We start from the raw sequence: 14,348 nt of genomic DNA, 5'->3' as shown, positions 1-14,348 counted from the left end.
TCCTCTCCTAAAATCCTCTCCTTGACTCCTCTCCTGATTTTCTCCTGACCTCTTCCTACTCCTCGTATCCCTCCTTACCTCAATCCTCCCTTGACTCCTCTCCTGTTTCTTCTCCTTGCACTCCTCTCCTTGACTTCCTCTCCTGTCCTCTCCTGATTTCCTGGCTCTCCTTGACTCCTCTCCTTGACCCTCTCCTTGGACTCCTCTCCTCTCCTGTCTTGACCCTCTCCTTGGACTCCTCTCCTTAACTCCTGTCCTTGTCTTTCCTTGACTCCTTCCTTGTCTCCTCTCCTTTCCTTGTCTCTCTCCTTGACTTCCTCTCCTTGACTCCTCTCCTTTCCTTGACTCCTCTCCTTGTTTTCTTCTCCTTGACTCCTCTCCTTGACTCCTCTCCTTGACTCTCTCTGCTCCTCTCCTTGACTCCTCTCTTGACTCCTCTCCTTGACTCCTCTCCTTGTCTCCTCTCCTTGTCTCCTTCCTTGACTCCTCTCGACTCTTCTCCTTGACCCTCTCCTTGACTCCTCTCTTACTTGTCCTTTAACTCCTCTCCTTGACTCCTCTCCTGTTTCTCTCTCCTTGACTCCTCTCCTTGTTTTTCTTCTCCTTGACTCCTCTCCGTGACTCCTCTCCTTGACTCCTCTCCTTGTCCCTCTCCTTGTCTCCTCTCCTGATCTCCCTCCTTACTCTCTCCTTGGATCCTCCTCTCCTTTGACTCCTCTCCTTAATCCTGTCCTTATCCTCTCCTTGACTCCTCCCTGTCTTCTCCTTGACCTCTCCTTGTTCTTCTCCTACTCTCTCCTGGTTCTTCTCCTTGACTCCTCTCCTTGATCTCTCCTTCTCTCCTCTCCTTCTTCTCCTCTCCTTGACTCCTCTCCTTGACCTCCTCTCCTTGACTCTCTCCTTACCTCCGTCCTTGACCCCTCTCCTTGACTCCCTCCTTAACTCCTTCTCCTTGACTTTCTCCTTGTCCTTCCTTCTCTCCTTGACTCCTCTCCTGTTCTTCTCCTTGACTCTCTCCCTTGTTTCTTCTTTTTTTTCCTTGACTCCCTCTCTTGACTCCTCTCCTTGTTTCTTCTCCTTGACTCCTCTCCTTGTTTCTTCTCCTTGACTCCTCTCCTTGTTTCTTCTCCTTGACTCCTCTCCTTGACTCCTCTCCGTACTCCTCTCCTAACTCTCTCCTTGACTCCTCTCCTTTCTTCTCCTTGACTCCTCTCCTTCGTTCTTCCCTTGACTCCTTCCTTGTTTTTTCTCCTTGACTCCTCTCCTTGACTCCTCTCCTTGTCTCCTCTCCTTGTCTCCTCTCCTTGACTCCTCTCCTTGACCCTCTCCTTGACTCCTCTCCTTCTCCTGTCCTGACCCCTCTCCTTGACTCCTCTCCTTAACTCCTCTCCTTGACTCCTCTCCTTGTCTCCTCTCCTTGTCTCCTCTCCTTGACTCCTCTCCTTGACCCCTCTCCTTGACTCCTCTCCTTAACTCCTGTCCTTGACTCCTCTCCTTGACTCCTCTCCTTGTTCCTTGACTCCTCTCCTTGTTATTCTCCTTGACTCCTCTCCTCTGTTTCTTCCTCTCCTTGACTCCTCTCCTTGCTCCTTCCTTGCTCTCTCCTTGTCTCCTCTCCTTGGACTCCTCTCCTTGGACACCCTCTCCTTGACTCCTCTTCCTAAACTCCTGTCCTTTGACCCTCCTTTCCTTGACTCCTCTCCTTGACTCCTCTCCTTTCCTTGACTCCTCTCCTTGACTCCTCTCCTTGACTCCTTGTCTCCTCTCCTTGACTCCTCTCCTCTCTCCTCCTGTAGAAAAAGGTGGTGGAGCAGCTGAGGAAGGAGCTGTTGGTGAAGCAGGAGCCGGAGGCGAAGCTGCAGCTGCACGTCCAGACTCCTCCAGTGAGCGTTGACATGAAGCCGGCCAACCTGCTGCAGAGCCAGCAGATCCCTGGAGGACTGCAGCAGGTGAGGAGCTACCTGGCTCAGTCTGCCGGTCCAAGTGTCAGTACCTGTGTCATCCCGCTGAGGCAGCAGAACTTTCAGTCCACTCTGTTACCTGTGCTGTGTGTTGTCTCTGCAGACTCTGACGGTCACGCCGGTCCTCACCACGAAGACTCTACCTCTGGTGCTGAAAGCTGCCGCCACGCCAGCCCTGCCCGGCTCTGTGCTGCCACAACGCCCGCCCACTGTCGCTATGGTAACCACAGCCATCACCAAACCCGACTCGCAGAACGCCCCCATCAACCTGCAGGTGGCCAGCAAGCTGACCAATCAGAGCTCGGAGCCCGTGCGGCTGGTATCCAAGAATGCCATGGTGGTAAGATCCTCCGGTTCCCGCCTCACATGCAGCATCATCATCATCATCATCGTCACCGCCTTCCTCTGATCTGACTTAGTGACAGTTTGTGTTGTGGTCTGTAGAGCTGAGGAGTTACTGAGTGTAGATGACCGCTGTGTTGACCTGTGTTAGTCTTCAGGGGGTTCACACGCTGTGGTGTGAGTGGTGGCCTTCAGCAGCCAAACAGACAGCACCAGTAACAGGCAGACACTGACCAGTCAGCCGGCCGCTCAGGTGTTCATGTAGAACAGCAGAGAAGGTCTGAATGTCGGTGTGACAGCAGCACACACACATCTGCTGTGGTTTTGTCTCAGGTGCAGGCCACCACCACCGCCCAGCCAATCAAAGTTCCTCAGTTTGTCCCTCCTCCTAGACTGACGCCTCGACCCACCTATCAGCCACAGGTGCGTCCCTGTAAGACCCGCCTCCAAACCCTAACCCCCTCAGACCAGTGTGTGTGGCCCACATGAGGTGACTCGCTCAGTCCCCAGCAGAGGGCAGGAGTGCACCACAGCAAACACTCATGCCTTGCTCCGTGGCACTAAAACATTGTTTGCTCTGTGCTGCCTCTACTCATCTCTTCTCCTCTCGTTGTGCTTTTTTAATTTCCCAACTGACCTGTGATCAGATTGTTTTCAAGGTTTTCCTGCCTGTGTGTGTGTGTGTGTGTGTGTGTGTGTGTGTGTGTGTGTACCTTCCTGCAGCTTCTTGGTATTTTGTGTTCCTGGCTGTTGGTGTGTTTTAACCCTTTAAGTGAAACATGTTGTTTACCTGTGCTGAGTAAAGCCACTGGGAGCTCCACGTTCACTGTTACAGCAGAAGTAACAGAAGTAGTAATAGTATCCGAGTAGTACATGTATCCATGATAGTCGTAGTGACTTTAGGTAGATTTAATCTATGAATATTTCAAACAGGTTCAAATATAACATGCAGAACATTAAGCAGTAGTTTAGTAGCACTGCCATCAGCATTAATACTAGTTGTAGTTGTTGATAGACATGGTAGTAGTATGTGTACTGGAGTAGTAGTAGTATCTGTAGTATCGAGTATTCAGAGCTCCACAGCGACGTTACCCAGCGGTGTTGTGTCATCTTGCTGTTCTCTGATTGGTTGTCTGTTGTCACCAGGTCCGGCCAAAACCGGCCACGCCCACCAACGTCCCCATCGCCCCGGCCCCTCCCCCGCCCATGATGGCGGCCCCCCAGCTGCTGCAGCGGCCCGTCATGTTGGCCACCAAGCTGTCGTCCTCGCTGCCCTCGGCGGCTCCCATTCACCAGGTCCGCATCGTTAACGGACAGCCCTGCAGTAAGACCGGCTCCACCCCGCTGACGGGCATCGTCATCACCACGCCGGTCTCTGCTACCCCCACCCGCCTCGCCAGCCCCGCCCAGGCACCCAACACCACCCCTATCCCCACCCCCGCCCAGCCGATCCAGATCAGCAGCCTGACCACCGAGCCCAAGGTAAGACCTGATTTGTACTGACTACATGCAGGTGAGCTTCCTGTCCACAGGTACGGACCGTGAAACTTACAGCTGTCATTGTCTTCCTCCTTCTTCTTCTTCTTCTTCTTCTTCTTCTTCTTCTTCTTCTTCCTCCTGCTCCTCCTCCTCTTCCTCCTGCTCTTCTTCCTCCTGCTCCTCCTCCTCTTCCTCCTGCTCTTCCTCCTCTTCCTCCTCCTCCTCCTCCTCTTCCTCCTCTTCCTCCTCCTCCTGCTCCTCCTCCTCCTCAGCAGACTGTTAAATCAGGAGGCGGAGCTGAGCCGAAGGCCGTCGTCAGCCTCCCCTCTTCCTCCACTCCTCCGTTGTCTCCTCCTCCCAGACCCAAGAAGGAGGAGAACCCAGAGGTACCGACAGGCGGCAGGCAGGTGATGGGTTCAGGGTCATGGACGGGTTCTGATGATGGTCAAACTGTTCTTCTCTTCCAGAAACTGGCCTTCATGGTGTCTTTGGGCCTCGTGACACATGACCACTTGGAAGGTGAGTGACTGTTTGAATGGCTGGACCATCCTGGAGGATCCTGGAAGATCCTGGAAGATCCTGGAGCTGCTGCCTTGAAGGTTTCTGCACTAAAACTTTGATGTTTTGATTTCAGAAATCCAGAGCAAAAGACAGGAGAGGAAGAGGAGAACGACGGCCAACCCGGTGTACAGCGGCGCCGTGTTCGAACCCGAGGTACTTCAACTTTGTAAACTCAGACAGTGATGAGGACTTCCTTCAGTTTGATGTGTGGACACTTTAATAACAGAGAAAATGATTCTCATGAAGGTTTTCTTTGTTGCAGAGGAAAAAGAGTGCAGTGAGTTACCTGAACAGCCCTCTGCACCAGGGGACCAGGAAGAGAGGTCCGTATGAAACACTGATCCTCAGGTCAAAGACCAGAACCAGACAGAACCAGCAGAGACAGACAGAGACAGAATAGAAACAGCTGACATGCAGCAGATCAACGTGACTGAAGGAGAGATTCAGAACTTCCCAGTAGAACTACAGTCGATATAGAATAGAGACTAATCTGTTGCTCAGTACTAATAACATGCTGTAAAACTACAAGTCTTCTTCCTTCCTTCTGCTTCCTGTTTCCTGTCTGAATCTGGATTTATGTTTGTCACATGCTGCAGAGCTCAACATGAAAACTAACAGACACAGACAGAAACCTGAATCTGGTCTGATCATGGTGAACTCTGGATCACCTGATGATGAAGTATAAATCCAGATGAACCTTCACACCTGTTACCTGTGGAAAGGCATCATGGGAACTGTAGTTTGTCCGGATGCTTTCCTCTGGATGACTTGTGTGAACGTGAATAACACGACTGACTGAATAGATGTTTTTATTTCTAAAAGTTTCCACGCTGTGTTTAATGACTAACTGAAGAGACTCCACCTGACGGAGGAAAGACTGAAGCTGTGTCACATTTTATCACGTCAGTGTGTAACGGAGGACGTTATCACAGCACCGACCTTTGGTTCACGAAACCTTCATCACGATGAAAATACTGTCGATATACTGTTAACGTCAGCAACACATTTAAGGATCTTTGTGTCTGTCGTGGATTTAAAACCTTCAGAGATGTTCAGAGACGTTCTTCAGCAGCCTGTTGATTTCCTTAACCGACGTCAGACACCAGCTGACGTCTGACTGGCGCTGAGCTCAAGTGTTTGGGTCGAAGACAGAGGTTCTTCGTCTGCCGTCATATCAGAATCAGAAACTTCCTGTGCCGTTCATTCCCGATGATGTCACTGTGGCGTCACGTCAGCTCGTGCAGTTTGTGTTACAAACATAGTCTAATAGCAGACTCCAGTTGCATTATTCAGCTTCATGGAAGATTTTAAATCATTAAATAAAACTTGTGATTTGATCGATGACCACGCGTCCGAGCACAGACTACAGCTCGGCTGTGACCTCACTTCCTGATGTTGTGCGTTCGGGCTGTGGGCGGGGTCAGACTGGTCATGTGACGTGTTAACATGTGACACAGACCGTGTGTTGTGGCTTCATAGACGTCTGTAGGTTGTCGTAGCGCTCTGCTTCGGCTCGCTTGGAGCCGGTCTCCTGCACTAACACTGCTATCTGTGCTTCTGACTCCTCCTCTTCCTCCTCCTCCTCCTCCCTTACCGCTCCCCTCTTTGTCTCATGCTAGCCAACGAAGACTCCCTTTCCAAGGTATGTCATACAGATGTTTGTTTTTTGTTTCTTCCCCCCTCTCCATCTTTCTTTTTTTTCTTTGTTTTCCGTCTTTGTCGTCTGTCTCATTTCACCCAGGTCGCCCACCCAAATACAGCAGCGTCCCGGAGCTGGGCAGCCTCACCCCGACCTCCCCCTCCAGCCCCGTCCATCCCCTCCCCCTGCCCAGCCCCAGCTCTGGGGATGTAAGTAACGATGGGGGAGACGGACAGTTCAGAGGGTCGGAAAAGCCCGTCACACACAGTCCTATTGGCCCAGTAGATCTGTCAATCATTCACACCCCAAGACCTCCACAAACACGTCCATTAGTTTGTCTCCATGTGATTGTCATCAGCCATCAGTTGATTTTTGATTCAGCCTTACAAAGTGAACAGTGTCCTGTAGCCCACAGCATCATTAACAACAATAACTACTCAGAGCACACTCTAACTTCTCTGTGGGTCTAATTAACACACCATGTCCATTAGACACTCAAACGAGGCCAACTGTAACTAAACCGAACCCGATGGTGGAGCCTCCCCCCACCTCTCTGCTGGTGGTTGGTGGGGCTCGGTTGGGCGGGGAAACTGATTGGTCCAATTCTTCCTCACAGGGAGACATCCATGAGGATTTCTGCACTGTGTGCAGACGCAGTGGCCAGTTGCTCATGTGCGACACGTGTTCTCGTGTTTATCACCTGGACTGCCTGGATCCACCCCTGAAAACCATTCCTAAAGGCATGTGGATCTGTCCAAAATGTCAAGATCAGGTAACCGCAGCAGCCGTGACTGATCCTGAGTCAGGGGGAAGGGGGTACCGCAGTCCAGAGAAGGTCCAATCAGGACCAGTAGCTGTAGACTGAACGTTAGGACTGTTCAATCTTTGTAAGCGTAAACATGATGCAGTATTGTTTTTTTGTGCTTCTGTCTCATTCATTGTAAAGATTGACATCTCACAACCATCCACTTCATTGCTTGTCCCTTCTCGGCCTCACCACAGGGTGGCGGCGTAAATTTGTCCTCTTCAAATCGAGTTTCAAAAGTCTCAAAACTTCTGTGACAACTCCGAGTTTCTCTCCGCAGATCCTGAAAAAAGAAGAAGCCATTCCCTGGCCGGGTACTCTGGCTATCGTTCATTCCTACATCGCTTACAAAGAAGGTGACGTGACATGACATGGTCTTCTATCCGCTGGACAAACGTGAACGCTTCAACGGTGAGATTAACGCTTTGTTGTTCTCTGCTGCAGCTAAAGAAGAAGAGAAACAGAAACTGATGAAGTGGAGCTCTGAACTGAAACTGGAGCGAGAGCAACTCGAACAGAGAGTCAAGCAACTCAGCAACTCCATAACGGTAAGAAGCACCACAGGAGTTCAGCAACACCACAAGAGTTCAGCAACACCACAAGAGTTCAGCAACACCACAAGAGTTCAGCAACACCACAAGAGTTCAGCAACACCACAAGAGTTCAGCAACACCACAAGAGTTCAGCAACACCACAAGAGTTCAGCAACACCACAAGAGTTCAGCAACACCACAAGAGTTCAGCAACACCACAAGAGTTCAGCAACACCACAAGAGTTCAGCAACACCACAAGAGTTCAGCAACACCACAAGAGTTCAGCAACACCACAAGAGTTCAGCAACACCACAAGAGTTCAGCAACACCACAAGAGTTCATCAATCTGATTTACTGGATCAAACAAATCTCAGATGCTCAGTAATGCATTTGCTGGCTGACAAATGTTCAGATCCTTTACTTGAAGTCTCGCAAGTAAATGCCTCTTAAATTCTTTTAAAGTCTCTTTAAGTCTAACCCTGTCGTCGTTCTTCTCCCATCAGAAATGCATGGAGACCAAAAACACCATCCTGGCTCGTCAGAAAGAGATGCAGCTTTCCCTGGAAAAAGTCAAACACCTGATTCGCCTCATCCAAGCCTTCAATTTCAACCAAGCTCTCGCGGAAACAGAGGGTAAGGACGTCAGCGCCAGAGTCCAGGACAGTGCTGAAGGTGCAGTCGGCTCCAAAGCTGCACCAGAAGCCAACTCTGTAGAGAAGGTGAAGGCTGGGATCTCCACGGACGGCAGTAACGCTGAAGGGAACGACAAACCAGAGGAGCACGGAGCTGCAGGGAACAACCAGGCCACAGGAGCAGCAGGAGGAGGCACCGACAACCAGGCTGTTGTAGAAGACAGCGCAGTCCTAACAGCAGATAACAGCCCCGGGGTCGGGGCAGGGGGTAAGGCGGAGCCTGGTGCTGGGGTGTTGGCAGGGGAAGGGGGTGACACTGGTGTCCAGGCGGAGGTTGTGGCTGAGACTGAGGCGCCTCTGGTGGTTGACATTCCCGCTCCCTCGGTGGTCGCGACGGTCACCACTAACGGTACGGCCGAGCCAGCCTGCCCTGATCACAGCCCCACGGGAGACTGCACCACCAACAACTCTGAGAACAAGATGGCTGCCGTCAACCCTCCAGAGACAGCGGTGGAGAAGAAACAGGAGGAGATCACTGACAGTGACGGCAGCAACAACAACAACAGCAAAACCTCAGAACCCTCCGAGCATTCTTTGCCAGCTCTCGTCAGCAGTTTGGACAATAAAAAGTAATGCTATGTCTCTTGAGTTGCGGGAATTCAAACATATATTAAAAAAAAAAACTTTTGCTTGCACCGAACGGTGCCCTGAAGTTGCCAATCTGTATAAATGTTGTTTGTTTGCATTGTATTGTCAGACTGTGTCAATGGTAGATATACAGCCCAAGTCACATGACTCTGGGAAGATGTAGGCTGCTCCACCCACAGAGCTGGGCTACAGGACAGCTTACAAACCAGTGTCATCATGCCAATTAGTGATAGACGTCAGTGGTGGGAATGCTCAAAGGGAGATTTAATTCATCATCACACCAGTGTGTGCCTGTTATAGTGGCCCCTGTGTTCTCTTATGGGGTGGGGAGGTGGGTTCACATGGGTACAGAGAAAACTGAGAACATGAAACCAAACATCTGTCAGGGGTTACTGGTCTAAAAAGCAGTGTTGTGATAGAGTATGTGTACCGAAAAGAGAACCTGTTCATCCCCTCGTCCCAACAAACTTAATGTGAACAACCTTTAACGTCTGCATTCCCTCAAACCCCATATCCTCTTCCTCCCAACAACCCTTGACCGAAAACCCTCGCCTTTCCCAGTTGACTAACCCTGAACTCCTGCTCCTCTGATCTCAAACTGACCCTGGTCCCAGACATCCAACAAGCTCTTTGTTTGAAGCTATCCGACACCTTTGAACCACCCTAGGACTTAAACCATCTTCGGTCAGCCAAAAACCTATGGTCAACGATCCAATGTTCCCATCTTAATCCGAAAGGTTTCATTGTACTTCAAATTATAACCAGTTCATACAAAGCTGTTGATGTCTGAACATGAGAAGTTGAAAAGCTGGTTAACATATAGAAATGGGCTGGACTTACTTGCCCCAGTCCACCAACAGTTCAGTTTTAAACTCAGTCAACAAATGACTCCCACAGTGACAAACAAATGAAGTTAAAACAGTCAAAACAGAAAAGTTAAAATCTTGCCCACTGAAACCAATAGCAGAACGGTATCCTTCCCCTAGTGACTAAAACCCAAATGTACCTTCCCCACTTCCATCAACAGTCCATCAATGATCTAATCGATGCTTCCTGTTGAACCCAAAAAGGTTCCGTATGTTTCAAACCCAACATCAACCCAACCACCATCCCCAACTTCCAAATCAGCCTTCAACTTCAACCCTGTTCCTTCAACAGAAAACATTGTCTAACAGCCTCCCCCTAAACCCAAATTTACTTTCCCAGTCCATCGAACATATGCTTCCTCTTAAACCCAAAAAGGTTCAAACCCAGTTTGTGCATCTGAACAGAAACATTACAAAAACTGTCACACCTGTCAGTTCTAACTTACCTTACTCAGTCCTCCAACAACTCAGTTTGACCTTCTGGACCAGCCCTAATCCAAGTAACTAAAGGCCCTACCCCCTCCCGGTCAACCAGTGACCAAACATCCCTTACCAAGAATCTCAGTTACCTCCCCCAGTCCTCCAACAATCCATTTTACTCCTGGAACAACCCTTACCCAAGTTACTTAAGACCCTACTCTCTCCTGGTTGACCAAACGTCCCCAACAGTCCCAGTAACCTCCCGTCCCCCCGTGTGTTTCCCACTCGTATCCCTGAGCTCAGGCAGAAAAGACGCTGAGCGTCGTGTTCAGCAGGTATGGAGGACGAGGTCGAACAGGCGCGGTAGCCTAACAGATGTTTTCAGTGGTGTTGGTCAAGTGTAGTGATTGAGTTTTCATTCGTGAGTTAAGTGTGTCAACTGTGAGCACTAAATGTGAAATTGCAATATTGCAATGTCAACACACACAAACTATATCTGGGCTGTGTTTCTTTTTTATAGGAAAAGATATTCAGGTCTTCCTAGTCTTCAGAATAAGTGCTTTCTGTTCCTGAACCTGCTGGACTGGCATTATCAACACAAAAAGGAGTCCTCTTTTTGAAGTGGTGATCTTTGCATTATGTACATTTCTGTTGAATCCTGAACTGCCAAAATGATGTTGTATCCAAATTCAGCAGGGACAAGTCCACTTACTGTATTGAAAGATCAAATCATTGGCGTTGTAAGATATAGATGCGACCATTTCAGAAATTGAAAGTCCCCAGATTGAGACAGGAGAGCTTATTAAACAATAATATCAAAGGAATTTTTCTTTCCTTGACATGGAGGGATTTGTCGTATGAACCTGCTCCTTCAGACGGATCTCAAAGGACAATACCACAAATCCTGAGATTAAAGCACAAGCTTGCTGCATTACAAAGAAGTGCTGAAGAGCTTTTTGTATGTTAATATGGAATTAAACAGAGTATGCATCTCTTTGTTGTGATGTGACTTATCCCCACATTGCCAATATTTTTCTAGGAGGAAGTACAAACCCTCTGTCTGACATTTAGGCTCAAGTCTAGTTCATATTTTTGGGGGAGGAATAGTCGGGCGTCTGCCTCGGAAACCTCTGCGTCCCCTCACAGTTAGACTAGTGCATCTCTTTTCTTTCTGGAGCATGTCTGGGCTGAAATGTGATGCTGTTATTTGTTGGCTTGGTGGCTGTCAGTTCGGGTCTGTCTTTGTCTGGTGAACTGATCATGACTTCTGGCTTCTTGTTGGGTACGGGGCATTAACAAACTCTGGTCTGTTCATTAACGGTGCCTCTGGTTGTGCTGGAACGATTTTCTTTTTCTTTTCTTTTTTTTGCAATGTTGGAACGTTTTGCTTAAATTGTTGTTGTCCAAAAACGTGTTCACCCCTCCCCGAGTCTTCAGCCTGGATGTTTCAATGAAGATTATCTGGAGATGATTCATTGACGAGGGATTTGTCGCCATGCTAGTGGCGTGAAATGTCATTATATGCTTTTGATGTCATCTGTTGAAATCTCAGAACCCTGATGATTAGATCTCATCAGCCTCGGCTGATAATTAGCAAACGTTAGCATGCTAACGTGCTAACATCAGCATGGTGTTGTTGTGAGCGTGTTAGCATGTTGATGTTAGCGTTTAGCTGCTAGCATGGCTGATTAACGTGCCTCGTTAATCAGAATATTCATGAGTGACTTCCTGTGAACGTGCTGATGGCCGTCGGGGTGAATACGCGGTTGGACAGCTCTGAACTAAGCCGGTGTCTTTTCATTCATATCATTCGGACTCTGAATCCACATATCTGACACACCTTATGTTCTGACATCAGCTGTACAAACTGCCTTCATTCAGAAGATCCCAGAAAAGTAATCAGAGTACATCTCTGACGTTTCCACATGTTTGGCCACAGTGTTGTCTGGTAAATGTAACTCTTAGAGAGAGTTTAGCCATGAAAGGAAATAATGTGTCCCCCGATGAAACATCACTCCATCGTGTTGTGTTCTGTGTCGGCTCACTCGGGTGGATCTTCTTCTTCATGTGTTCACTCATGGATCGAGCAGATAGTCATCCAGTCGCGTCACTCAACGAGTTTTTCTTTTTTGAACAAACCCAAACTTGTTCCAGACAAACTGGACCTTTCCCTCTGTACAGTAGGTACCTCGAGTGCCTTTCTTCAAACAGCAGATAATATTTGTCTCTTGACTTGCACTGTGACTTGTAGAACCTTACTAACCCTCCAGATAATCCTCCCACTCGAACCCGCCCCCTCCTCTCCAGTCTGTCCCATCCCCGTCACGCTCCACCCGAACCTCCGGAGCACAAACCGGTCCCTCCACCTCAGGCTGCCAGTAGTCAATGCAAGTTGAAAACTACATTTCATATTATGCCGTTTAGATTGACCAGATAGTGTTTGGTTGTTGTTTATTATAGGAGTTGCCTTAAATGTTTTTTTTTTTTCCTTTTTACGTGATTTTACACTAAGAAAAAAAAAATGGCTGCAGACGCTGGCGAAGCTCAGAGGTTGTTTGGCGCCCGGCGGTCGTCTTCGTCGACGAGGCGCTCCAAAGAGGGATTGTTGATGACGATGAGGTCGTGCTCGGTGTGACACGTCAGTTGTTTTGTGATGCACTTTTTGGTTTGACCAGTATTATTATCAGAGTGTGAGGGGAAAAAAAACAAACAAAAAAAAAAACGTGTTCGTCCTGACCGGTCCTGGATCAGAACCCACAAGCTTGTTTGTTTTCCTTTGACTCGCTCTTCGTTCCCTCCGTGTCGTGGTTCTTCTTCTTGTGTTTTGGAGGAGGGATGAGTTTGCTGAATCAGGTCATGTGATCCGGAGCCTGTGTGCGTTGAACAAACCGACCTGCATCCCGACGGGCAGCTTAGACCCGATTAGCAACATCTGTCCACTGATTGGTGGAGCGCATGCCTTCTTATGCAAATTTTTATACAAGATTTGTCAAACTTTTTTTAAATATGCATTTTTTGTTTTGAAGTTTTTATGTGAAACTCAAGTCACCTTTCTTTTCTTTGAGCATTCAGCGTGTGCGGCGTTAGATCGTTAACGCTCTTCCTGATGTCGTGTTTAACGGGCGGAGCTTCGTTTTTAGGTTTTAGTTTGAACTCGGCTGATGCACCGTGCTGAATGTCGTGATCCCAGCAGGGCGGGCGGCGCTCGATCAAGTCTTAACGTCTCTAAATTGTGTCATTTCTCGAGAAAAGTCGAACTCTAAAAGTGAATTTTTATCCAAAGAACTCTGCAGACGTGAACGCGTTCGTGTTTTGATGCATATCATCCGGAAACTCATCGTGTGCGTTCACCAAGCTGGAAGACGAGGAGCGCGGCGTCGGAGGAAGTCTTCTTATGCATTCGAGATGTTCATCAGCTCCCTCTGTGGTGACGTCGTTCGGTCCGACTCAAGTCTTTTTATTATTTTTCTTTTTTAAAGCGATCAAGTCATGATTGTGGCCTTCTAGTATTTTGTCGATACATGACATTAACCTGTTGTTACCGCTCACCATCCATCCTGTCCGGACCCAACTGTACACCTGAAGCTTCTTACCTCATCCACAGCTGATTCCATTTGGGGTGTGTTGAGTGCAAAAAAACAAAAAAAACTGAAAAAAAAAACGAGAAATAAAAAATCCGAGAAGTCTTTTTTTATCTTCCATTTGGTGAGATGCATTGTAGCGATATGAATAAAGAAGTTCACCTGGTGTGCTGAATAATGTGTAAATTGGTAATTACACAATCTGAATATTTGTATAATTGTTTGTATTTTTTCATAATGATTTTGGAAAGGAATGTGTTTATTTTTTTGACTTCTGTTCCAGATGTGTCTTCTGTTGGCCTGACATTGTGACTGGTCTGGTGGGATTCTTACCTCTGTATTGAGCCTCTTCTGTGATGAATTCTTTGTATGCAGTGTTTAGGAAATACTGTAGGGAACATGGGGAGGAGTTGATATTAGGAGCATTTGATCAATTTGTATTTATTTATTTTATCATTTTGTTAATAAATTGTGAAAAGCAGCGTTTCTCGTCTGATGACTTATTGATTATTGATTCTTTATTTGGAGCATTAATATGTGGGAACAGTTTAAAGTTTGAATCAGGCTAAAACCTGGACGTAGTCTCTGAGACGTCCCCGCAGACTGTCTAAAACCTGGACGTAGTCTCCGAGACGTCCCTGCAGACTGTCTAAAACCTGGACGTAGTCCTCCGAGACGTCCCAAGCAGACGTAAAACCTGGACGTAGTCTCTGAGACGTCCCCGCAGACTGTCTAAAACCTGGACGTAGTCTCCGAGACGTCCCTGCAGACTGTCTAAAACCTGGACGTAGTCTCCGTGACGTCCCCGCAGACTGTCTAAAACCTGGACGAGTTTCCGTGCGTCCCCGCAGGATCTGTCTAAAACTGGACGTAGTCTCCG

At 48.2% G+C, this 14,348-nt stretch overlaps 1 protein-coding gene across 10 annotated transcripts in view; it reads left to right on the top strand.

Moving 5' to 3' along the window:
* The window catches only part of phf21ab (PHD finger protein 21Ab), a 28,377-nt gene extending 14,428 nt beyond the window's left edge, over positions 1-13,949 (top strand). For 4 of the 10 annotated variants that reach the window (XM_027275787.1, XM_027275789.1, XM_027275790.1 and 1 more), the window contains exons 7-19: positions 1,797-1,949; positions 2,065-2,301; positions 2,637-2,726; positions 3,450-3,785; positions 4,055-4,168; positions 4,250-4,301; positions 4,417-4,496; positions 4,606-4,666; positions 6,085-6,191; positions 6,599-6,754; positions 7,068-7,143; positions 7,232-7,335; positions 7,825-13,949. In XM_027275787.1, coding sequence (XP_027131588.1) covers positions 1,797-1,949; positions 2,065-2,301; positions 2,637-2,726; positions 3,450-3,785; positions 4,055-4,168; positions 4,250-4,301; positions 4,417-4,496; positions 4,606-4,666; positions 6,085-6,191; positions 6,599-6,754; positions 7,068-7,143; positions 7,232-7,335; positions 7,825-8,586 — 2,328 coding nt within the window. In that variant the 3' untranslated portion in view covers positions 8,587-13,949. Of the gene's footprint in view, positions 1-1,796; positions 1,950-2,064; positions 2,302-2,636; positions 2,727-3,449; positions 3,786-4,054; positions 4,169-4,249; positions 4,302-4,416; positions 4,497-4,605; positions 4,667-5,962; positions 5,986-6,084; positions 6,192-6,598; positions 6,755-7,067; positions 7,144-7,231; positions 7,336-7,824 lie in introns of all 10 variants that reach the window. The other 6 variants (XM_027275791.1, XM_027275793.1, XM_027275794.1 and 3 more) reach the window with 6 other exon arrangements.
* The last annotated feature ends 399 nt before the right edge of the window (positions 13,950-14,348 follow it).

Source organism: Larimichthys crocea, unplaced genomic scaffold (genome assembly GCF_000972845.2).
Source record: "Larimichthys crocea isolate SSNF unplaced genomic scaffold, L_crocea_2.0 scaffold214, whole genome shotgun sequence".
Lineage (NCBI taxonomy): Eukaryota > Metazoa > Chordata > Actinopteri > Sciaenidae > Larimichthys > Larimichthys crocea.
The sequence above is the reverse complement of the archived record's forward strand: the minus strand, read 5'-3'. Positions and strand labels throughout refer to the sequence as shown.